We start from the raw sequence: 24,997 nt of genomic DNA, 5'->3' as shown, positions 1-24,997 counted from the left end.
AAAAAAAAAAAAAAAAAAAAAAACAACCAACAAAGCAGTGTCTTGCAGTACTTACAGATGGATGGACAAACGTGCGGGTAGGAGGAGTCATAAAATTTGTGATAACACCCCAGCCAGTTTTTAACAACACCTCAACCAGTTTTTTTTACAGAAGCATTGAAACAGGAGAGAACAGGCATACTGCAGAATATATCAGTAGTAAAATATGTGAAGTCCTATTGGGAGTGGTAAAGTATTTCTTTGCTGACTGACAATGCAAGTAACATGAAAGCAGCATGGGAGACCATAATGGATAAATATCCACACATTACTGCAATAGGAACTGCATCCCCTGGGCTAAACTTGTGTCCTAATGACATCATGAATTTGGACACTGCAAAAGATCTATAGACGAGCAAAAGAAGATATAAAACATGTAAAAGTTACTCATATTGTAGCTGCAGTCTTTAAGAATCAGAAAGAAAAGAATGCAAAGAATAAAATAGTGACACTCAAACTCTGTAGTAAAACTAGATGGGGTAGAGTGGTGATCTCATTTGAAAGTTTACTAAAAAACAAAGTTGCTCTTCAAGAAATAGTAATAACTGAGGATCTTAAAGTACCCAGAAGTGTAAGGAACAGTGTACTTGATGAGGATGTCTTCTGGGTTCAGCTGCAGAACTCCCTAAAGATGCTAAAGCCAATTTCTTCAGCAATCACTGCCTCTGAATCAGACAGCGCACTTTTGTCAGACATTCCTTACCAAATGGCCCAGATAAAATCAACTGTTTTTGAGAATAAGTGTATCTCCGCTTACAAGTACAGAAGAAAGAAAACTGAAAGACTTTATTAACAGATGGGAAGAATTTTGTTGCCAGTCAGTTCATGCTGCTGCAAATCTCTTGGTTCCAAGATTCAAAGGTAGAAATGTTAGTGATGACAGCACTGCTACTGCATTTGACTGGATTACAAAATAAGCAACAGACTTAGGACTTGATGTTGGAAAGTTACTTTCAAATGTTGCAGAATACAGAACCTTCAGGTATTTGGTCCAGGAATGCAAATCTGAGACTCTGCCAAGCATATCCCTCCTGCAACATGGTGGCAAGGTGTTTGCATGACACAGCCTCTGACTCCTCTTGCTTCTCACCTGCTTCAGATTCCTCCATCTTCTGCAGCATGTGAAAGAAACTGGTCTATGTTTAGAAATACTTACACCACCTCAATAAATAAACTAAGATGTGAAAGAGTAGAGAAGCTTGTCTCAATCAGGGCAAACCTTCAGTTTTCAGAAGTCCATGAAGATGATAAAAAATGAAGGATCAGAAGAAGCAGAAACTGCTGATAGTGGACAGCTCAGAAAATGAGACTAATTAGACAAGGTTTCATGTAGCAAAATTTGTATTCGATGAGTCTGGGGGGGGGTTCCTTTTTTTCTCAGCTCTTTTTTAAAAATGAGTGTTTTCTGTATCTGCTTGACACTGTAGAGGAGACCAAGTCCAGAATACATAACAACTGCCTTTGTTTTGCTATAATATTGATGGTTTCTTCTATTTTCAATTTCAATTTTTGCCTGCTTCTCATAAACTGGCAAAAACTAAGAAATGCTAGGTTCCTTAGAGTTCAGCAGCTTGTAGCTCCATTTGTAAGAAGAATTAAAAACATTTTAAAGTAAATTCAGTTAGTAAACGTGTAATTACTGTCTGAATAAACTATGTTTTTAAATGTAATAAATATACCAAACATCATGATTTTATGAGCAAACCAAGTTATACATAATACATTTTATGTTCTTAAAGTAGTAAAGTGAATTTAGATCTCTAAAGGGTGCTAAGAAAATAAATAATGCATATATTTCATTTTTTCCCAAAATTTCCAATTTTTTTTCCCCCATGGCTTCAAAATTTTACATTGCTAGTCAAGCACAATAAATAACTACCTGAAAAAAAATAAAATCAACCAAAAACATATTTTCAGGTTTGGACTGATCTAAATAAGAATCACCCTCTGACATTTTCCTAAACTGGTAACACAGTCTCAGCTCCTTTCCCACAATTCTACAAAGGGTTGCAGAATGGAACTCCACAGAGAATAGCCACAAAGTAAAAAAGGATAATTTGTTATAAATACTTACAGAAAGATTATCAATGATGTACTTAACATACCTTGCCCACAGTCACCAGCATCAAATCCACAAGAAAGGACATTGCATGCCTGGTCACAAAATTTATCAGCCAGCCAGGAATTAGCACAGCCTTGGTTGCAGTATGAAACTCCACTTATTCCTCCACCAAATTGCCAGGGTGGACCATTCCCTGCTCCTCCAACTCCACCACCACCAGCAACATAACGACTACTTCCACTGTTACCTAAAGAAAAGAGAAAACAGAGTCCACTGAGACTTTCCCTTCAGGGATAGGTTATGCTCCACTACCATTTTAAACCTTGTTTTCCAGAGTTAGGCTGAAAAAGAATAAGCAGTGATTACTAGGGTTGTGCGCTTCAGTCGCTGATTCGATTTGGTGGAGATTTGGCCCAATTCATGAGCCACGTACCTCGAGGTATGTAGAAAAAATATTTAAAGCTGTGTCTATGGCCAAATCATCGAATCTTCAGATTCGGATTTGGCCAAATCAAAAATCGGGACAGTGATTTGAATCAATTAATCGAATCACCGTCCCCAATTTAGAATGCATCCGAATCAAATATGGCCTGTTTCGCATACCCCTAGTGATTACCTTACATTAAGATTAGCTGGCTTGCCTCCTGTAAACCAGTGGGAAATCTAAGCAGACCGTCTGGACCAGCAAAAACACCTACATTATTTTAACACACAGAGAGGAAAAGGTTCACCTACTTTGTAATTCTGTATGGACCTTTATGGCCCAAAGTCTAACAAGTCCATCCGTTTAAGAAAATGTACCAACGTACAGGTTCACCCCCACCCCCAAATGCAGGCAGTTTGTTTAACTTCATACTTTCATTTAAATAACTAGTTGCTACTTTTGAGCTTCTCAGGCACTAAAGACCACAAACATTGAAATGGAAAGATCTTAATATAAAATGTGAGCGTATGATTATAATGGTCTTGGGCATGACTTTGGGGGGCTTTTTTTGCAGAAGACAAAACAAATCCAAAGTTACAACTCTTCTCATTCCTTTCTCTAATTTGAAATCTATTTTAAAGCAACTCCACGTGTCTTTGTTTTACATCTCCCTGCTGAAAGCCCTTTATATCCATTTTTAAGATCAAGTTTTAAATATCAGAGATTGACAGTTAGAAACCTATCCACACTTTTTAGGAAGAACATCTTTGTACTGCATTTCAGCTTATTTTCAAAACCCTCTAAGTAGTGCTCATGCAACTGTTCCTAAATATTTTCTATCTCCTGTTGCCAAAAAATCCCATAAGAAGACTGAAGAATTATGACAGGAAAAAATATAAAAGAAAATAATAGCTATTTTTCAATTCTCAGATGCCATAGGGATTTAGGATAGCCACCTGCAAGTGCTTTAAGGATGTGTATCATGAAGTAGGAAACAGTGTGGTGTATATGAGAAGTTCTGGTAATAAATAGATGATGAATCTTCTTAACCCTGATTTTAGTAATGGCAATTATGTAAATACCCCTCATCAAAGCATTTGGTAAATCTAAATAGCCATAAAAAACAACAATAATAAAAGTATTTAACATTAAAGCATTTGTTAGTTTTTCAGACAAAAGCGTAACAGGATCCAATGGTTGAGAGCAAAAGTTAGAAAAAAAATCAAATTGAAAGCGAGTTGCAACATTTTAGAGATGGTAATTAACCATTTTCCAAACGGTTATTCCTAATACCCAACCTAAACTTCCCTTGCTGCAACTTGAGACCATTGCTCCTTGTTCTGTCATGTGCCACCACTGAGAACAGTCCAGCTCTACCCTCTTAGGAACCAAACACTTTTCAGGTAGCTGAAGGCTGCTATTAAATCCCTCCTCAGTCTTCTCTTATGCAGACTAAATAAGCCCAGTTCTCTCAGTCTCTCCTCATAAGTCATGGACCCCAATCCCCTAAAGATTTTTGAACAACTTTTATGTGACAAAGTCATCTGTATTCAGAGTGTTAAAATACAGATAACATCTTCTAAAAATAGTGTTGTAATTCAATACACTAACACTTTACTAAGTATGCTTTGTAGTACTACTCTGATACAATATTACCAAAAATCAGATTTTAATTTAATACTTACATATATAACACTGAGTCTGTGATATCAGACAGAAGCCATAGTTTTAAACATATGCAAAATACCATTATTAATCCTTATAATCTTACCTTAACTTGTAATTGGGGCCTGAAAGTGATTCTAGTACTTATTTATTTCTCCTCCCCCCGCCCCTTTGTGCCTCCTGACAACAAAACATTTATTCATTAGTAAAACTAATATTGTACTACTATCAGGCCTGCTGTGCAAAGACAGGCAATAAGAGCCAAAATCTATTCTCATCTAGTTAAATATGGTACCTGAAGCATGATTTCCTTATTATCTTATATATCTGTTTGCAATATTATTTCCCTCAAGCAACTAACTACATACCTATAAGCCAGACCAGTTTTTGTTGTATTTTTTTAAGGAACACTTTTCTTAGTTACAGGATAATCCTCTTAAATTTTAAATGATAAAAGTAAATTTAATTTGTTTGTAAATCTAAATTTGCCCTCTTACCAATGCAATCGCCTCCATCCCAATCACAAGCTGAATTATTACAGGCTTTATCACAGTAACCATCTTTAATCCATGAGCCAGGACATCCCTCAGCACAGTTTGGAACAGGCCAAGTCAAGTAAACCTAGAATAGTATTACATGATCAGGTTTTTTGTCAAATTAGCTGTCATATAAAAGTCAATTTAGTTTGCCTCACAATATATACAGAATTAGTCAACACCTACCTGTGCACTGTGCTTTAGAAATAATAATCATCCTCAGCACCCAGAAGTGAAAGTATTATTCCCTTTCAGAGAGGGAAAAATTAAGGCTCAGATGAAAAGACGGTCAAGCAACTTCCTGATTTCCTACCATTCTTTTCATTTCCATAGACTGCATTCAAATGACCATTAGACACTTGATCTTTCAGAAGATAAAAAGAGGGAAGTCTAAAATAATACACTTTGTGTTGCCTGGTGCTGTCAACTAGCCATACGTGTAACAAGCACAAGTGCAACTAGCATACTTATCACTAAGAACCTTACCATCTAGGAGTTTAATGTTTCCAAGAATTTCTAAGATAATGTAGGAAAAGTATTTTGTTTAAAAATCATAAAAAACTAAGCAATTTTATTCTCAGATCCCTCTCCCAGGAATTTTACAATGTGCTCCCAGCTGTGAAAGCTATGGAGCAAGTAGGTATCATAAATCAAAATTTCAGCTGAAGTCACATCAGCATCATGGTGAACTGATGGAATAGTAATATGAGTGGAAAGCAGCACTAGATTGGGAGACAGAAACCTCGTATTGGCTGCCAGACTGCTGTGTGACCAAGGGCAAGTCACTTTACCCTCTAAGCCTCTTTCCCTGCCATCCTCTCTCTTTAGACCACAGGCAGAACTGTCTCATTTTGTTGTATAATAGGATCACAAACAAATACAAACTATAATAAAGTTTTCTCCCATCAAAAGGTTAGCGCACACTTAACCTATAGATTAAATGATACTAGTTTGCCTCCGAGAATGTTGTGAGAGACTGCAACATTTTCGCAGGCAAACTAAGGAAGTACGGGCTGGATGAATGGACTGTAAGGTTGAAAGAAAACTGGCTCAGACATTGAGCTCAGACGGTAGTAATCAAAGGTTCAATGTCTAATTGGCAGCCGGTATTAAGTGGAGTGCCCCAGTGGTTGGTCCTGAGGCCAGTTTTGTTCCGTATCTTCATCAATGACCTGGAAGATGGCATACAGTGCAGCCTCAGAAAGTCTGCAGATGAGACCAAGCTGGGGGAGTAGTGAGGGTACGGCTAAAATTCAGAGTGATCTAGACAAATTAGAGGATTGGGCCAAGAGAAATCTCATGCGGTTCAACAAGTGCAAAGTCCTGCACTTAGGACGGAACAATTCAATGCACTGGTATAGGCTGGGGCTGACTGACTGCACAGCACCTCTGTAGAAAAGGACTGGGGGTTTTAGTGGACCATAAGCTGAATATGAGCCAGCACTGTGCCCTTGTTGCCAAGAAGGCTAATGGCATACTGCACTGCATTGGTAGGGGTGTTGCCAGCAGGTCAAAGGAAGTGATTATTCCCCTCTCTTCAGCACTCGTGAGACCACATCTGGAGTGCTGTGTTCAGTTTTGGGACCCACACTACAGAAAGGATGTGGACAAATTGGAGAGTCTGGTGGAGGGCAATGAAAATGGTGAAGGTGCTGGGGGCAGGGCCATCCCAGTGGGCGGGTGGTAGAATAAGGGCGACTGCCCTGGGCCCTGAGCTTTTGGGGGCCTCGTGGAACCAGGCAGAGCAGCCGCGGCCCCTCCTGCAGGGCTGTTCTAGTGCTGGTGACTCCGTCAGCTTTGCATCCAGCCACTTGCCCCTCCCCTGCCAGCTTCTTTGCATTTGGGCCCCACACAGGCTAATTTGCCCCAGCTCCTGCACCCTGCTAGGATAGTCTCTGGCTGGGGGACATGACTTCTGAAGAAAGACTGAGGGAACTGGTATTATTTAGTCTAGAGAAGAGAAGACTGAGAGGAATTGAACAGCAGCCTTCAACTACCTGAAGGATGGAGCTAGACTGTGCTCAGTGGTGGCAGATGACAGAACAAGGGGCAATGGTCTCAAGTTGCAGCAAGGGAAGTTTAGGTTAGATATTAGGAAGAACTTTCTCCCCAGGAGGGTAGTGAAGCACAGGAACAGGTTACCCAGAGAGGCGGTGGAAGCTCCGTCCTTGGAGGTTTTGAAGACCCAACTAGACAAAGTTTTGGCTGGGATGATTTAGTTGGGGCTGGTCCTGCTTTGAGCAGGGGGGTTGGACTAGATGATCTCCTCTGAGGTTCCTTCCAAGCCCAGGAATGTATACTAGTTGCTAATACAATTGCATTTAAACATGGCTATTCCATGGTCCTAGCATGGTTTTCTAGCCAAAATATAACTGTTGCTAAAGTGCTCATAGGCTATAAATTGCTACAGGTTTAGGAAAGGTGGTATGCCTTAGTAATAGGCCCTGACAGTGTTTTGGGTACTTGAAGAAGCGATGAATAAGAAATGTAAAACGCAGACTGATTCAGCAATCATCTAATCTCAGTGCTATCAAGAACTACTAAATCTACTGTCTCAAACAAGTTTCCCATACAAAAGGAATTCACAAGCAAAATAAAACTGCACTCCCCTTCATTTTTTTAATCTCTGTGAAACAGAAAAGCAACATGCAGCAAAGGGGTGGCAGCAACAGACAATAAACTAACACTTAAATGCCATGCATGGGACAGAATTGGTATGCGAAAGAATCTTCCCAGTGTTTTAAACTTTTATGACTTTAGAGTTAGTTTTGTTACATGTTTTTCCTATTTCTGATCCTTTCTTTTAATGAGTTCCTGGGCAGCTGTACAATCTTAGGACATGGACAAACATTCACTTAGAGGAGTTTTTCAAGAGGAGAGGGGGAGCTACTGGATGGAAGTGCACAGCAGCTGCCACTGTAGGGATACATGCAAGAAACTGCTGGATGAAGCAGGGTTAAATGTAGAGTCATTTAGCCCATTTGTATTGCTGCAGATTACTGTGCACATGTAGCAGTTGCAACAGCTGCTGCATGCTCCCTTTTGAAACAGCTCCAAATGAACATCTGTCCATGACGTGTATTCCTAAAGAAATAAAACAGGCTGCAGTTTTTTGGATTCGTCAGACTAATGACATCAATCAAGATACTTTCTGCCAATTCACGCAGAAAGTATTTGCAGTATCAGAACTGGAAATGCTTATGCATACGGTATGCTGACCTAGAAACTATTACTTTCTGAATAAACTGGGTTATTTTAATAGAGGGCGGAAAGGAAAAGCAAGCAGGAAGGAAAAAAATAGCATGAGATAAACAATCCCTCAGCAAACACTGAAGACTTATAAGGGCAATACTAGGACTATTAGTTTTAACAATGGATTGCAGAATGTAATGTTGCTATTCTTTTAAACCTTGATGAGGCTGAAAAGGACTCTCAAGACTGGGAAAGTTGCTTTGGGGGGCTGGGGCACCTAACTGGGACCAGGTAACTTTCTGGAGATGTCTAAACATTTTAGGCCTGCTGATATTGTCATCAGGGAAAGATAAGATTTTACATGAGACAAACACATGTAGACTATTTTAAAATACTTTTACTTCAAATGTTTGAAGGAAGGGAAGGAATGAACCAGAGCTACACAGATTCGTCAAACCTGCTGGGCAAGCAGAACTGATAAACAAGATATTTTACAGTTCAGGGCAAGGTTTAAGTGCAAGAAAAGTGTGGAATTCAAAGACATACAGCCCAACAAATTAGAGGCTGCATTCAAAGAAACTAAAAACGGTTCAAGCTAATCTCCAGCAAGACATTTAACATTAGAGCCTTGCAAAACATGGAAAATGTGGGGTTTAATTCCCATGACCCAGTTACCAATTCTGTACATTTTAGAAATAAATAGATATTCCTTCAAAAGTTTATTTATACTCTATCTGCCTTTCATATAATTTCTTGAACTTACATCAAGTTCTGGCTTGGTCCTCAGGCCCACTGTTCAACATCTTCATCAGTGACTTGGACGAGGGGGTAAATAGCACCCTGTTCAAATTTGCTGATGACACTAAGATGTGGGGGGATGTGGGCATGCTAGAAGGGAGGAATAGGCTGCAATCAGACCTAGACAGGTTACAGGGGTGGGCAGATGAGAACAGGATGGGATTCAACACTGACAAATGCAAAGCGATGCACCTGGGGAGGTAGAACGAGCAGCATACCTACAGGCTGGGGAACTCCCTTCTCGTCAGTGCAGAGGCAGAAAAGGATCTTGGAGTTATCATTGATGCCAAGATGAACATGGGCCGGCAGTGTGGGGATGCAGTCAGGAAGGCCAACCGTACCTTGTCATGCATCCACAGATGCATCTCAAGCAGGTCCAAGGAGGCGATACTCCCCCTCTGTGCAGCAATGGTCAGGCTGCAGCTGGAGTACTGCATCCAGTTTGGGCGCCGCACTTCAAAACAGATGTGGACATGGAGACGGTCCAAAGGAGGGCCACTCGCATCATCAGGGGAAAGCAGGGCAGGCCCTACGAGGAGAGGCTACGGGACCTGAACCTGTTCAGCCTCCACAAGAGAAGGCTGAGGGGGGGGATCTAGTGGCCTGTTACAAACTAGTCAGAGGGGCCCAGCAGGCACTGAGAAAGTCCCTGTTCCCCTGAGCACCACCAGGAATGACTGGAAATAATGGTCACAAGCTGGCAGAGGGCAGATTTAAGCTAGATATCAGGAGGCGCTACTTCACTGTCAGGGCGGCTAGGATCTGGAACCAACTTCCAAGAGAAGTGGTGCTGGCTCCTACCTTGGGGGTCTTTAAGAGGAGGCTAGATGTACACCTTGCTGGGGTCGTTTGACCCCAGTACTCTTTCCTGCCACGGCAGGGGGTCAGACTCGATCTGGTCAGGTCTCTTCCAACCCTAGAAACTATGAAACTATCATCATGTTAGAGTAGAAACTGTTTCTGAATGGTTTCTGATCAAGCATAAGGACTTACCTTTTGACCCTTGGAGTGACTGTAAAAATCATCGGGCCATACATCTTTCCCAAACATAACATCATCATTTAGATAAATGAACTTCTGGGACAGGCTAGCAATGTGATGAATGTGACTTTCGATAGCTGGGGAGCTAAAGGTAGGCAGGTGACTTAAATTTTGAAATATTTCCTGACAAAAAAGAAAAGAAGAAAAGAAAAAATATGTATCTTTAGAACTTTTTAACATAGATTTAAACTGCCAGGTACAGCAGAGAAACTTATTCAATATAAAAATTATTTTGGCTGAGAAAGGGAGAAAATAAATAAAAGAAGGAATAAAGGTCAAGGAAAATAAATAAGGAATAAGTACAGTTTTACCATCTTCTCTTTGTACCTCTAAAAAATATTTCAAATTGCATGCTTAGACTGGTCTTCTTTTGCACTAATGTAAGTGGCAGACTATCACTGCTATTTGATCTAAATTAACTGAAGTCAACAGAAAGGATCCCACTCACTTTGGCTGCAGACAGGAGTGACAATTTTTGCCTGATCTGACCACAAAAAGCAGTTTATAGCTATGACCAAACAAAAGTGCATGGCTGCAAACAGCTTTAAAAATGGCAAATTGGGTGAAAATTTGACCCCTCCTTGCGTGAGGTATCAAATAAAGATGTTACAAAATGTAGCATTTTTTGTAACTTGGAGCTCCCAGCCTGTCCCTATTTTCAGAATGGAAGGGGGAAAGGAAGCAGAGGGAGTTCAGTCTGGGGAATTTCATCATCCTGAGTTACAGCTGGGAGCTACACTTCTGTCTGCACTCTTCAATAACTGTCAAATAGGTCATATGTGCATATATTTATATGCCTTCTGCATTACAAGCTGCACAAATCTGTATAGAGTTCAAAGCCAGCTGAAGGGAATAATGGATCTCCATTTCTTACAGGTAATTTAGTGAGCATGTAGTGTTGCAATAGCCAAGATGGGCCAAAGAACATGCAAGAAGCAGGCTTTGCTTGATAAGACCTCATTTGGACGAGCTACAGAGTTCGGAGACACGTTACAGCTTTCAGGAAGCATAAAACTTCCCATACTGAAGGAAGGGCATTTTGTACCTGAAAGCTTGTCTAACATCTCTCCCAATGATGCAGGCAGTTTCTAAACAAATCCTGCTTCTGAAGAGACTAATTCAGCTTCTCCTGATGTATCCCATTGGTAAGGACCTAGTGAAGTCACCATTTCACAGATCTAGTGGAAAATGTGAAATCCAGCATTGCCTGGAAAAGTGGGCAATATCCACAAAATCCGTGGAAAAAAAGAAAAGAAAACGTACTGAAAATAAAATGCTGACTCCTCAGAGGGAGCCAATGGTCCTCACGGTGCTGTGGCTTGGCCATGCAGCTTATCGTGGGGAGGGGATGGGCGCTGGCATATAGGGAGCCCAGATGGCGGAGAGGGCTGCCTGTTGTATAGCCCCACTCCTCTCCACCAATCAATAGTAACTGGCCATGAAATTGGCCAGCCACCTCCTCAGGTTCACTTGACTCCTACCCAATGCCTCTTAACACTTCTGAGTTCAAACATGCCAAAAACCCAAATACTCCACAATTTGTAATAAACCACCATATTTTGGTGCTTTATTTAGTAAATGTAGAGGCTTATTTTAAAGTAAGCTTTTTTAAAAACAACACAATAGCTTTCCAGTGACCCACTTCTTTCCAGTAATTATATTCCAGCCTGTCTTAATATTTAAAACCCTTTCAGTGACTTTGACAAATTGTTTATGGTGTAAGCTTCAAATACCACTTACTTCCCCTCAACCCAAATAAAAACAGATTCTATAGCGAACTGAGAGACAGATATACAAATAATCTAAAATCTGTAGGTATTTAGAAACAAGTTCTCAGTAAATGTTTGATATATTTTTAGCTTCCTTGCAAGGTGACAAACTGAAAAACAGGAAACGGTACAGTTTAGTAAAACAAGAAAAAGAAATAAGGTAGTTGCTTCTACCTTTGCAATAATACACAAGCTTTACTAAAAGTGCAGCTCTCAAACCGCTGCAGCCTTTCTTGAGGGATTTTTACCTGATGTGTTACTATAGTTATACGAGGGTTATCCAGGTTAAGCCAGGATGGAATCTGTCCGTTAGTGACAATGAAAATATGTCGAACCCATGGGGCATGCCTCTCTATTGATCGTAAAGAATATCTCAGCTCTTCATTATCTTCAAAACGGCTAGCTGAAATGTCTTCATCCTGTTTAGACTATAGATAAAATAAAAGATGCATTTATATTTTAATGGCTTAAACACATGCTTAACCAAACCCTGTAAATAGGTCTCACTGAAATGCTTTGGACAACTTACAGTAAGTTTTGGAATGTGGATGCATCAATTTTTGAAGGACTGCGACCTTAACTAAAAGCAAGTATACTGGAAAAAAATAAAACTGTTCCTTATAAATGGTCTGATTTTGTTTAAAAAAAAAGAAAAATCTATAATAATAATAGGCTTAATCTTTCTGTCCAGAGCACTCTGATTGGTTGTCTTGGCAGCCAATCACAATACTTACTGAAACAACCAATCTGAGTGCTCCGGACAGACAGAATAAGTGTGAAGCTATTATAGAAGATCCTGAAGCATTTCAAACAGATATGCAGGCAGGTCAGAGCTAGAAGGAAGCACTGGGGACCCCTGCCAAGCACCAGGCAGGCTCCATGGAAGGGAAAAAAGAAAAAAGGCAGTGAGGGGCCCAATCCCCCCCCTCCCAACAGAGCCTATCCACCTCTCCTGCAGCTGGGGGGTGAGCTGCCAGCAGGCCCTGAGCTGTGGAGAGCCCCAGTGCTTTCCTCTGCGACAGCAGCGCCCCCCAGGACCACCCAGGCAGGGTGCTAGCAGGTGGGTGCTGCCCAGAGGGGCGCCATCACTGCAGAAAGAAACACCAGGATCCTCTGCAGCTCCGGGTCTGTGCGACTCACCAGCAGCTCATTCCCCAGCTGTGGGAGACACAGGCAGGCTCCAGGAGGAAAAAACAAAACAAAACACAAAAAACAAAGAACAGGCCCCTTGCCGCTTTTTTTTTTTCTTAACTCCTCAGCAGAGGCTGCCCACACGAGCTGCTGTCAGATGGTGCAGCCCCTGAGCTGCAGGGGGACCCAGTGCTTTCCTCTGCAGCAGTGGTGCCCCCCAGGGCCACCTGGGTGGGGTGATAGCTGCGCAGGTGCAGCCCCAGCTTCCAGGCAGCACCTGCAGGATCCAACAGTACTTAGCAGCCTGGGTGCGTTCAGGGAAGCTCAGGCGTGGCAGTCTTCCAGCACCCTGTGCACCATCCCCACCACCTGGAACCAGGCTGGCCACCCCAGGAAGGCAACAGGAGGACAACTGGGTGTGCTGGCAGCCAGAGGAGGCAGTGGGGATGGTGCATGGGGCACTAGAAGCCCTCCAAGCCCAAGGTTCCCCGACCACGCCCAGGCTTCCAGTGCCCCATGCACCGCCCCCCCCAGCCTGCTCTGAGATAGGGCCCTCGTACACGAGGAATGTCGATGTAATTTGTTACATAGAAAACTAAAATACATGGGATGTGTTTTTAGTTTGCTATGTAAAAAAGTAATTTAAATAGTAACATGCCACCGAACATGTACACTGTTATGCAATTAAATTGTTAAAAAGGACAATTAACCCACTAAAAAGGGGAATTTCATCACGTGTACAAGGGTTCTCTTATTGTATGAGTATAAACAAGTCACAAGCTCAGACTTTTAACAAACTATGTATTTATATTCTTAAGCCTGTGTTTACACATGCATAGCTTTATGTAGCCCTTTCAAGGGTGAGAAATTTTGATTCTGTAAAAGTATTTAGTCAAAGGATAACTAAAAATCCTGTATTTAAAGAAACACGCAACAGAAATTTAAACTGCAAATGTTTTGTGGGTTTCAGCTACTATATATTATAGTATGCCCACTGACATGACCTGTCAATAACATTGACCACACAATATTATCAGCATGTCCATGACTGTAATAGGAGCTGACTGGTGCTTACAATGATCTTGTTCTTCTACCTTCAAGAGGTCCCAGGGAGCAACTACCCTCTCTTATTGGATTATTACTACATTTTTTTCCTGATCTCCTACTCCCTCCTGTGGTAGACTTTCCGAAAACTATATTGCTTTTCAATCCTTTTTTTTTTTTTTAACCCAGTTCCCACCATGTACAGAATAGGATTCTTATGGGCTATGCTCTTTTGAAAAGTTGTATTAATAAGCGTGACAGCCTAGTGATTTATTTGAACAAAATGTATTCACCATAAAATAAAGTATTATAAAATAGAATACTCTGTTCTTGCATTTTAAAAAGTAATGAGCTGTTAATCAAGAACACCACTAAACAAAAATAGTTCAACGAAAATGACACTCAGATTTCATCATCAACTTTTGTGTAAATTCAAATATGTCAGTATTATCTTCAGATAAACTCAGACAAACTTCTTTTTTTACACTCGTTTTGTAGGTCATAAACTACAGTCACTTAATATTGCAACATACTTAATTCCCAGAAAAGAATATTTTAAAAAGACAGTTATGGTTGCTTTAAGCAAACACCCATCCACACCTCCTTAAAGGGAAATGTCCGGTTAGATTTCCTTCTTTAGCACATCTTTACTTGAACACCTCCTGGTTACCACTTTCACCAGAATCTACCTGCTATAAATAAGTCCCTGCAAATTCAACATAAAAGGTAACATGATATACACTACAGTTTTAACAGTGGCATTGCAGCAGCACAAAACCTTAACTTTCAACTCAGGAACTCCAAATATCCTATCTACTGGACACCCAAGGTTGATGAAATGTATACCACATACTTTTTACGTGAGGAAGTGTGAAAGCCAAGTTCAGGGTTTTGTATTATAGTGACAGAAGTTCTTTAAAGTAAAACCTGACAGGTGACAATCTTGCTTATATGATTTCATTAGTTACAACAAGTAACAAAACTTTTTCAAGCTAATTAGAATATAGCTCAAAAACAAAACATATGCATCTTTTTTCTATACAATATTATTTGGTCACTCACAACAAGATAAATACAAACCTCAGAGGAAGAAATTTTAAAAGAAAAATCTTAGTTTGAAAATATGGATTCCCCCCAGTTACATTTTCTTTCCTTTTAATAAAGACTCCCTTGGACCATGTCATTTATCATCAGGAACCTCTTTTCTTTTATTGAAGTCTTCCAGGAAAATACAAAGGCCAAAACTTGCTTTCTTTAAAACTCTTAACAAAGCAGCATTTATTTTTCCCCAGCATTAGCAGTACATTTCCAACAGTAGTAAAAGTATACCAAAGACATCTCTTAAGGAGCAAAACGAAAAATGTATTTCAGTAAAGATAATTCTATTTCCCAGCATGAGACATAAAAATGCTTATATGAAAGTCAATAATCAGTTCAGACATAAGCACTTCCTGTTCAAACTACACTGACTAGCTTATGGACAGTTTTATCAACATAGGTAAGAGAAGGGCAAATATTTTAATTAAATAGTGCTCAAAGAAAACTTGATGGAGCTCTACCTCTTATACTTCTTTCCAGGTTTTAAGTTTTAAGGTCAATTTTGTTTAAATGAGAAATTTCAAATTCCCAACTTAGTTTTTCTAGAAGATATTCTCTTTCCTTAATATTAAATCTTTAACCTTGTTCCTTGGAAATTGTAACACTGCTGTCTTTACATTCCTAGCTGAAATTTACCAACCTGACTAATGGTGCTTAAATCCCACAGTAAATAAGCAGGATTGAGTGCCAGTTCTTTTCCATCTATAGTCATGTTCTTCTTAGCTTGCTTGCTCAGTTCCTGGAAACTCTTAGGGTTATTCAGTTGCAGGAGGGCTACGCTGGCTTCTGAATAAAGCTGCAACTATATAAGCAAAGAAAAAAATCTTTAATGTGTCAGATATCCACAGAAGAGATACTTGTTCACTTGCAAGTTTTATTTACTTATATTTTTCTTACTATTGTTATGAAAAGGGTCAAATTATGAAAACTGGTAAAAGTTTAGGTACCCTGAAAAAAAAAAAAAACAACCTAATGAAGCAGGATAACAAAACGGGAAATAAAGCTGACATTCAAATACATGGAATGCATCTGGAAGAAAGATAAACAGTGTTGGTAAACTGAAGTTACTTTTAGAACAATACACATAAACCTGTATTATTATGTTGGTATTACTGTTTCCAACCACAATACTCTTTACTCTGTAATCAGTGATCCATGAATGCATTATCAATACTACATGAGTACTTTAGTAATTTATTCCAGCCTTTCCCTACCGAAAGTATTGAAATCCATAAATTCAAGTTTTACTGATCCTTAAATTTAATTTCTGGTTAAAGGACTCCTACCTTATTTTTTTTAGTGACACCTTTATTGGCATGAAAGGCCACTGATTCAGCTCTGCCTGTTAACAGCATGAGATTTTTCGAATGGTTTAAGGATCAAACTAGGTCCAGAAATTTGAGATACAAAAGGCTCCAGAACTAATCCATGTGGGTCTCTGAGTCCACAACCATGACTGCCAATCTGCTGCTAAGGTCATTTGTTACTGCAGAACTGTTTGATCTGGTTGCTTTTTTTATCTCTTGCCACTAGTTATTCTGGATATCAGATTTCATAATGGACAGGATGAGAAGAGGCTTACTAACTGCTATATCTGACAGCAAATACAGCTTGCAAAAGCACAGGACGCTGTACATTTCACTAAAAGTAAAACACAACCAAAGGATTTTATTTGTACATTTTAGTGCAAAAGGATACAAATAAAAAGGGTATAATCATGCTCAAGTTCTCTAAATTAATCTATATTTAAAAGACAGACTGAAATATGACAGTAGCATATATTTGTCTTTCAGTCCTCAGTGCAATGCAAAAATATTAATCATTACTGCTAATTAAAAGAGTTCAGGATTACTGCATATATTTCTGGTTGACAGAGATCTATAAAAGCAATGTAATACTGTATAGTAATATTGTATCAGGCAACAAAACAGCTGAAGCATCCCAGATTTTTTTCTATTTATTAACTTTCTAACTCAGGCTAATTCTTATTTTTGATCAAATCTGACCTTTTCTGCCTGTTCTGACACAACACTTGTCACAGTGGTTAGCACCCCATCCCTTAGCAGTCAAACACAAGCCCAGCTGTCATGCCTGTGACATTTTAAAGCTGTCAATGGTTTGACTCATATGCTATTTGATAGCTTTCAATCTGACTTATGAAGTCTGTCATTAGAAAAATTTGATAAATCTTGGACCTTCCAGAGAATCATTCGAACATACTGATGACAGGATGTCTTCACTAGTTGTGTGGCTGAGGTATCGTTACCAATTGAAACAAGCAATCTCTAAAAATATCAGTACAGAAAAGCTACAGATTACAAAGCTGCCACCATGAGCTATGTACTTTATTTAAGACAACAATGTTATACAAGCCTTGAGAATATGTCATCTTTACACACACATGATGAACTGACAAGATTTCCATCCCACCATCTCAAAAGAAGTCTTTACAATATAACTGGGATTCCATAGGTGCTATCCCTGTAAGATACTGCCTGCTGCACCCACTGACATTATCATCATCCCTTTTAATAAGGGAATGCCATTAAAAGCCATATTACAGCCATTAATTTCTAAAAGGATTAGTGTAGCACACATGTTGTCAGGAGCAAATATACAGAGATTTCATTGCCATTGTTTTCTATCTATAAATAACTTAAGTACATGGGTTCTGTTCTACTGCTTTCAAGGAAAAGGGCTAACAAGTAACAGGAATAAATATATATATAGCAACAAACCAGAAACTACAGCTGATAAAAGAAATAGGTTTCAGACATGTGCTGCAAGCTTTCACACTTTAATTGAAGGAGGGTGCTGAATCTATAAAAAGCCTCCGTTTCCTCAAATTCTTGCCAATTACTTAGATTAAACAGGTGCAAACACAGCAACCTTCTAGGTTTTAAACAGTCTGACTAAAAAAATCCCTTCCCCTCCCAGGCACTCCATTCAATGTTTTGGCTCTTACATCATTATTTCTCCACTCACTATACTCTTTTTCTGGCTAGAAGGTACCTGTTTCTCATTAGAAACACAAGGAAAAACCTATTTTTTCTGGTCTCCTTTGGAAAGAAAAAAATGTCCAATATATTATCTTGGCAGTTCATTTAAGACAGTGTTTCGCAACCTTTTTTGTACCAGGACCCATCTGTAAACCTATCTGATGGCCAGTCCCGACATAGTGCCCCTTGCTCCCACCCTGTTACCCACCGGCCCCCGGCTCCCCTCCCTACCCCACCCCCCCACCATGTTTCTCCTTTTCTCCTTTAAGAGAGGATCCTTTTTTAAAGTTTGTTTGCAACCCTTTTGTATATTCTTGTGACCCCCTTTTGGGTTGCAACCCACGGGTTGAGAAATGCTGATTTAAGAAACTCCTTAATAGAACAACTGCTGAAGACTAAATGATAAGAGTAAGGGCTCCATCAAGTGGTTAAACACTGTAGCATCAGCTGACATAGTAGAAAATACAAAAAAGTTCAATGTCAGTTATTTTCAACCGCAACTAAACATGTACAAAGCAGAGAAACAAATATGAGCAGTGAAAATACAAGCAGCCAAGAGCTGAACAATAATTTCAAACTTACTGCCAACGTGTTACTTAGGCTAAATATGGAAGTTCTGCAAACAGTCAGATATGTATTTTTACCATGGAAGGTCGCCACTTATCAAAACACTGCTTCCTTTACAAATGTTAAATGACCCCAACAACATTGTTATGAAACAGGTAAATTATTATTCCCAATTTTCAGCTTAAAAAGTACATAGGCAAATTCACCTGGGAGTGCTTAACATAACATCCTGCCAACTACACGTGACCTACAAGGATAATCCCTGTGGCCTCCCATAAATATTTATTACACAATTTTCTATACCCCAAAATTAAAAGGATTTCAAAAACAAACAGCACATCTTGTGTTCTCACTTTATGGCAGTTTCTTAATCAGCTAATGTTGCTGCATTTGCAGTTTCTAGCTTACAAACATGTTGAGGGCTTCCACAAGCAAATTCCAGTAGCAGTGGCCCTGCACTGGAAAGTGCATCTTGCAAGTGGCCTTCAATAAAGTTTCAACTGTGCACCTCTGAGTTAATCGAATGTCCAAGGACACACAATACAAAGACAAAGCCAAGATGGAGTTTCTCCTAAAACCATGTAGTTCATACTGCTTTTCAGGATTTTCTAGTATCTAGACATAACAAACAAGTTGTTTCTGCAATTTATTTTTATATTTCAGATTTTCCTTACTGAGTTAACTGCCTTGTAGATGTCATTTTCTCAAATTCAGCTTAAGCTAACATGAGTACAAAACAATTTAGAAAACTCATGACAATCTTCAAGGAATCTTACAGACACAGTTCAGAACTATTTTAGAGCCCATCACATCCAGAAGCATGTACAGTAAAGAAAAGATGCTATTAGACTAGTCAGGAATACCATGTGTAAATGTATTGACATTGTTTAAAAATTCCTCCAACCTCTTTTTTGCCCCCCACCTTTATATCCAACTCCCTTTCCTAGTGGCAGCTTTGTTGTAATTTAAGTTTGATTATAATCACCTCTTGCAGTAATGTATTGGAAAACAGCTACTGGAGAGGAGTTACTGGGAATCCAGGGGGGAGGGGAGTGAGTGAACCATGAACATAAATACACACTTAACTCCTTTCAACAGAGAATCTCAAAGCCTTATTTGAATGAGATGATTTAGACAGGGATGATTGTACCTTAGGCAAAAGGTTGGACTAAATCAGCGGTTCTCATCCCCCCAGGTTTCGGGGGGTCGGCGCCTGAGGGACAAGGAGGTGGGAGAGAAGGGGTGAGGGAAAAAGCAATGCATCAGGGATGCAGGGGGACATATGCCCCCTCTCCCTCCAGATTTGTGCACCCACAGCAGGCACAGGGCTGCATCCTGGGCAGATTGGCATGGGCAGGAGCCACATCCACAGCCTAGCAGGTGGGAGCCAGTGCAAGATGGTGGAGTGGGGTGGTAAGACTTGCTGCCCTGCCACCGCTGTCACCATCAGGACCCCTGTGGCAGCTGAGCTGCCAGCAGCACAAGGAGTAACGGGGGCCCCACTGCCATGACCTCCTCCTGCTGCCAGCCACTTGCATGCCAGGCTGCAACTCTACCCTGGAGGGGTGGTGGGATGGGAGGCAGAGCAGGCGGCCCGAGGGGAGTGGAGCTGGCAGCATGAGGAGGTGAGGGCAGTGCAAGGAGGTAAGGGCAGCACAGCCCCACCCCACCAGTCTGTTAGTTACTCATGCTGCTGGCAACACAGCTGGCACAGAGGTCCTGGTGGCAGCAGCAACAAGTCTTGCCACCCTGCACCTTCCCCCCACCCCCGTCACACCCACCTGCCCTGCACACTGGGGGGTTGGGGCAGCAAGGCAGAAGTAAGCACTAGCAGGGCTGAAGGGTGAAGGACACCGGCAGGGCCAGGGGGCTGTGGGTCAGGAGGGGTACCAGCAAGGCTGGGAGGGTTGGAGGGCTGTGGTTTAGGAGTGGGGAACACCAGCAAGGCCAGGGAGCTGCAGGTCAGGAGTGAAGGACAGTGACAGGCGGTCTGTAGAGTTTTTATAGCATGCTGGGGGCAGGGGCCTCAGGAAGAAAAAGGCTGAAAAACAGACAGTGGGGGCCATATATTAACCTTTCTGGGGGTCATATGTGGTTCATCAATTGTACAGCCCTGGACTAGATGACTCCTGAGATCCTTTCCAGCCCTATTTTTCTATGATTCTAAAAACTACCAGCAAAAAAGGTAATGCAGTAGAATTACTGCAAATTAAAATTTAGATACACACAGGAAACAAGCCCTCCAACCCACTTTGTGGCACTGTTTTGTCCTTTTCAGCCTTTAGGTGTAAGTTCCAAATAAGAGATAATCGTTCCATTAGTTATGTATATGCATGTATGCACAGTGCTAACTACAGAGAGACCAAATTTTGAGTGGTACCTGTAAGTGCTGGTAAAACTCCCCAAAATTCACCCACTTTTCATGTCTGTGGGTATCTGTTACAGGTGTATCCAAACAGCACAGTGGGGGGTGCAGTGTGGGCAAATTAAATGTTACCAGGGGAAACGAGCTGCAGTAAGAGACATGTCACCTCCCACACAAAAACCCTGCCCCTTCTCTAGGGCACAGCAACCCTAATTTCACTGTTTTCAAGCAAGCAATGGCAAGGAAAAGAGTGAAACCTCAGACAGTGAAGATGATGACACAGATGCAGCAGGATATACGACAGGCTCGAGTGTGTACCTGGTGAAATCTATTTATGCATGAAGTGCCACCTGACAGAGCTCATAGATGAGAAGATACAAGGAGACACAGGTAGAGTTCAGATGGGGATGGAGGCAGATGAAGAGAAGGAAGCCAGAGAACAAAATTTGCAGATACACGCTGAACAAGAAAGCTAGGTGGACACACTTCCTAGGATCAGGGGTTAAATTACAGCCTTCCAGGCTCCCTCACCTGGCCACCACTCCCCACATTGCTCCAGCTGCAGCAGCAGCTGGGGTCCCAGGGTTCCCCATTCCTCTAGCTTTCCTTTCTTGCCCCTGCCCTATAGGATGGGGTGGTGCAGCACTGCACAGCCCAGTGCCCAAAGGAGCCCACAGCCCTGAGTACCAGAGCAGCATAGTGAGTGGGGGAGCTTGAGGCCAGAGTGCTGAGGGTGAGGCAGGGTGTCTGGACTGTATCTAGCCCACGCTGCAAACAGGATATAGTCAATAACGAACGAGAAAAATGTATTTACTAAGGGGCCCATGCATCAAAATAAAGGCATTAGAACAGGGGTGGGCAATTATTTGTGCTAGAGGGCCACTTGAGGATTTTTGGTGAACTGTTAGGGGGAGAGGGGAAACTGATCCTATTTGGCCCACTGGCCACCGTGGAAGCCTGTGGAGGGAGAGCTGCACCCCATGTCACTGCTCTGCCGCAGCTAGGGCCAGGCTGTGCAGTATGCAGACTCCTCTGTCCCCCTGTATCCACCCTTGCCTAGCTTCCTATTGGCGCTGCACAGACTTGGCATTACAACAGCCAGCAGCTGGGCCCACACGGGACATGGCACAATGCAGTGTGCTAAGCAGCTGTCCAGACCACATGCCATGATGAGCTGCTGTTGCTGCGCCACACCAAGAAAGTCGGGGGTGGCTGCCCCAGGCTGAGCCCCCACATGTGGCTGGCACAGACTAGTGGCGCTGCAGCAACTCATTGCGGCAGGCAGGTGGGACAGATGCTTGACACACTGCATTACACCCCATCCTTTTTGGGCTGCTGGAGGTGGTGCCAGAATTGCATAGCCATAGTGCTAACAGGAAGCCGGGTGGGGGGATGATTATAGAGGGAGAGAGAGCTCATCTTTCAGGAATAGACTTAAAGACCATACTTGTTTGTAGGGGTGCACCAATACAGATTTTCTTGGCCGATATCAATAGCTGATTATTCACCAGGCATACTGGCCAATATTGACCCAATAACTGATTTGCAGGAGCACAGCTGGGCAGGGTGGAGGGCAGTGCCCTGCAGGTAAGCCTGTGGAGGGGATGAGGGGCGCGGGGGGGCAGACTGAGGCCCCCACAGTGAGGGAAGGAGTGGGGCAGGGGCAGTGGCAGATGCTGGGGGTACTGCCCAGCCAGGGTTGGTGATTGGGACCCCAGGGCCAGGGCAGGGAGCGAAACAGACTTGTGGATGGCTCATCCAGGGGATCAGCAGCCCGGCGTTTAAAAATGGCAGTGGGGAACCTTGAACTAAGGCTTGCCAAATTAACTATAGTTCAAGCACTGCTGCCACCACCATTTTTAAGAATGGGGACATTTGTAACTGGAGCCAAGCGGAACAAGGGCAGATGCAGGCTGCCCAATGAAAGCTTGGGGCTCTCTGCCCTGCCTTTGCCCCACGAGGCGTGTACTGGCCACATGTCCCCTGCCCATTTGGCAGTGGGAGGCACAACTCACCACTTCCACCGCTGCTGGACAGACAGGGGACATGCAGCCACTGCATGGCTCCTGGGGCAAAGGCAGCAGGGCGGAGAGCCCCAAGCCCGCAGCAGGCAGCTCACATTTGCCCTTACCCCAAGCACAAATCTGGGGGGGCACATGTCCGCTATGCCTCCCACAGGAGTGTACGCACAAAAAACTATTCCAGTACAAAAAAGGTTGAGAACCACTAACTCAGAGAATACAAATGGCTAGGACAGGGGTTGTCAGCCACGGGTATGCATACCCTGGGGGTACTTGGGAAGGCCCTAGGGGACATGCGCAGGTGGGCGGAGACTGAGTGCCACCACGCACCAACCTGTGCAGCAGTGCAGGCTCCACCCACCCAGCTGGGTGAGGGGGAAGGTTTTATGCCACCTCCCCCTCCCCCAGCTCTGCATCTGGCCACTGGGGATATACTGCTCTGCATCTGGCCACCATGGCTACACTGATCTGAAAAGGCTGAAGACCCCTGGGCTAGGACTTTGGTTCTTGACCAACTGAACAGTAGCAAACCTAACCCAGCTCAGAAAGCTACCAGAAACACAGTTACAGAAGATTTGTCTTTTGAAAGTAACTACTACAGGAAAACAGACAGTAGAACTCAAACCTGGAGAGAGAAAAATGACAATTATCAGCAACACTGTAATCTAAACTGCAGGATCATGCATGAAAAGTTTTGCCAGTATGCTGGCCAGGACATCTCTGTACAAAAAAAAACAAACCCAAAAAAACAAAAAAGGGAATTCTAAAACAGTGCAATTAAAGTACACCCTTTCAGACTCTCACCAGCTTTACTTTAGAGGCAAGGTTCTCTGGCAGTTTTGTCCTTAGCTGACTTGTCTCTTTGAATGTTGCTGGAAATCCACTAACAAGGGCCAAGTCTTGCATCAGCACTAACCCAGGAACTTCTTTGTCTGTAGTCTATAACAGGAAAAATGCAAGTTCAAGTTGGGCTTTAAAAAAAATCCACAGTAACTAATAACTCTTAATGCAGTGGTTCTCAACATTTTTCAACTCAAAGCACCCCTAGTAGTTTTAACTATAGAAAAATTATAGAGCAGTTCTTCTGTTGCAAAGAACTCAGAAAGACCACAACAGGGTAGAACGTTTCTGACACTAGAGATTCCTATTTGAAATCTCTGGATTTATCTTGTGAATAATGTGTAGGTGTCTGTATACCTAATAGTGCTAATACTGCATGGCACGCCACAACACACTTAAAAGGATTTCACAGCACCCTATCTTAAACTTTCTGCAGATCAGCGAGTTAATGATGTATTCTGTCACATAACCCAAAACCTCAAAGCTAGAATATGGGTTTATTTTGTATAATAATGAATACAAGATTTTTCAAATTAAGGAAATGGTGCAAACAAATACTTAAAAGTAAAAATACAGTAGTTAAATGTATATTACACCTCAACAGCCCAATGAACAGATTTATATAGCTAATTTAAGTGTTAAATTAACATACCAAATAACCCCTCCATACTGTCTGTTTACTGCTTTCTTTTAACATCCCTGAATGAGCATCTTCAGCTGCAATAAATAAATACATCCAAATTAAAAATCAGTGGGCACCTTCTAGAACAATTTTTTAATTCAGTTTTTGCAAACTTAAGCTCAAGACATTAAAAAAGAAAAAGAATGGTCACTAAGCCAAGTGTTATCTGTATTACTACAGTATTTGTTAGGTGATGACAGTGGTTTGGCACTACATATAAAAATAAACAAAAGGTGAGGTGGCTACTCTACAAATTCGTTATGTAAATACTGAATACACAGGCCTCGTTTGTTTTAAGGTAAGTAATGATCAGGGATCCAGATTTTCTGTTAGCTAAGGAAAAATGTGGATTTTATGCTTTAGCAGAGAAAACCATGAATTTTCCCTTTTAAAGGAAAAAAATGTGGGAAACCTCAGGTTTCTCCTTGCAGGCTGGCAGAGTTCCAGCCTACAAGGGGCTGTTTGGGGCTGGGGGGAGCAGGACACAGGGAGCAGGAGACATGACGTTCACGTGCGCACACATACAGGCACATAACAGCCAAGCAGGGTGATGGAGAGCAGCTCCCTCCAGGAAAGTATGTGCTCCCAGATAAGTCTACGGGGGTGGGGAGTGGGGCCACAGGCGACACAGTGGGGGGCAGGGGACGACAGGCAATATACCAGGAGAGCACATGCCCTCCCCGCAAGATTTCTGCACCCACAGGAGGGCATTGGGGGGGGGGGG

At 41.9% G+C, this 24,997-nt stretch overlaps 1 protein-coding gene across 1 annotated transcript in view; it reads right to left on the bottom strand.

The window, feature by feature from the left end:
- Window positions 1–24,997, bottom strand: part of GNPTAB (N-acetylglucosamine-1-phosphate transferase alpha and beta subunits) — a 102,268-nt gene that overhangs the window by 29,443 nt on the left and 47,828 nt on the right. Inside the window, exons 6-12 of the mRNA XM_019515372.1 lie at window positions 24,244–24,308; window positions 23,556–23,690; window positions 15,440–15,601; window positions 11,775–11,954; window positions 9,710–9,880; window positions 4,688–4,811; window positions 2,145–2,348 (exon numbers count right to left, since the gene is read on the bottom strand). Coding sequence (XP_019370917.1) covers window positions 2,145–2,348; window positions 4,688–4,811; window positions 9,710–9,880; window positions 11,775–11,954; window positions 15,440–15,601; window positions 23,556–23,690; window positions 24,244–24,308 — 1,041 coding nt within the window. The remainder of the gene's footprint in view (window positions 1–2,144; window positions 2,349–4,687; window positions 4,812–9,709; window positions 9,881–11,774; window positions 11,955–15,439; window positions 15,602–23,555; window positions 23,691–24,243; window positions 24,309–24,997) is intronic.

This window comes from Gavialis gangeticus, unplaced genomic scaffold, assembly GCF_001723915.1.
Source record: "Gavialis gangeticus isolate Ggan-Ray unplaced genomic scaffold, GavGan_comp1, whole genome shotgun sequence".
Lineage (NCBI taxonomy): Eukaryota > Metazoa > Chordata > Crocodylia > Gavialidae > Gavialis > Gavialis gangeticus.
Note: the sequence above shows the minus strand (reverse complement) of the source record. Positions and strands in the feature narration are given on the sequence as shown.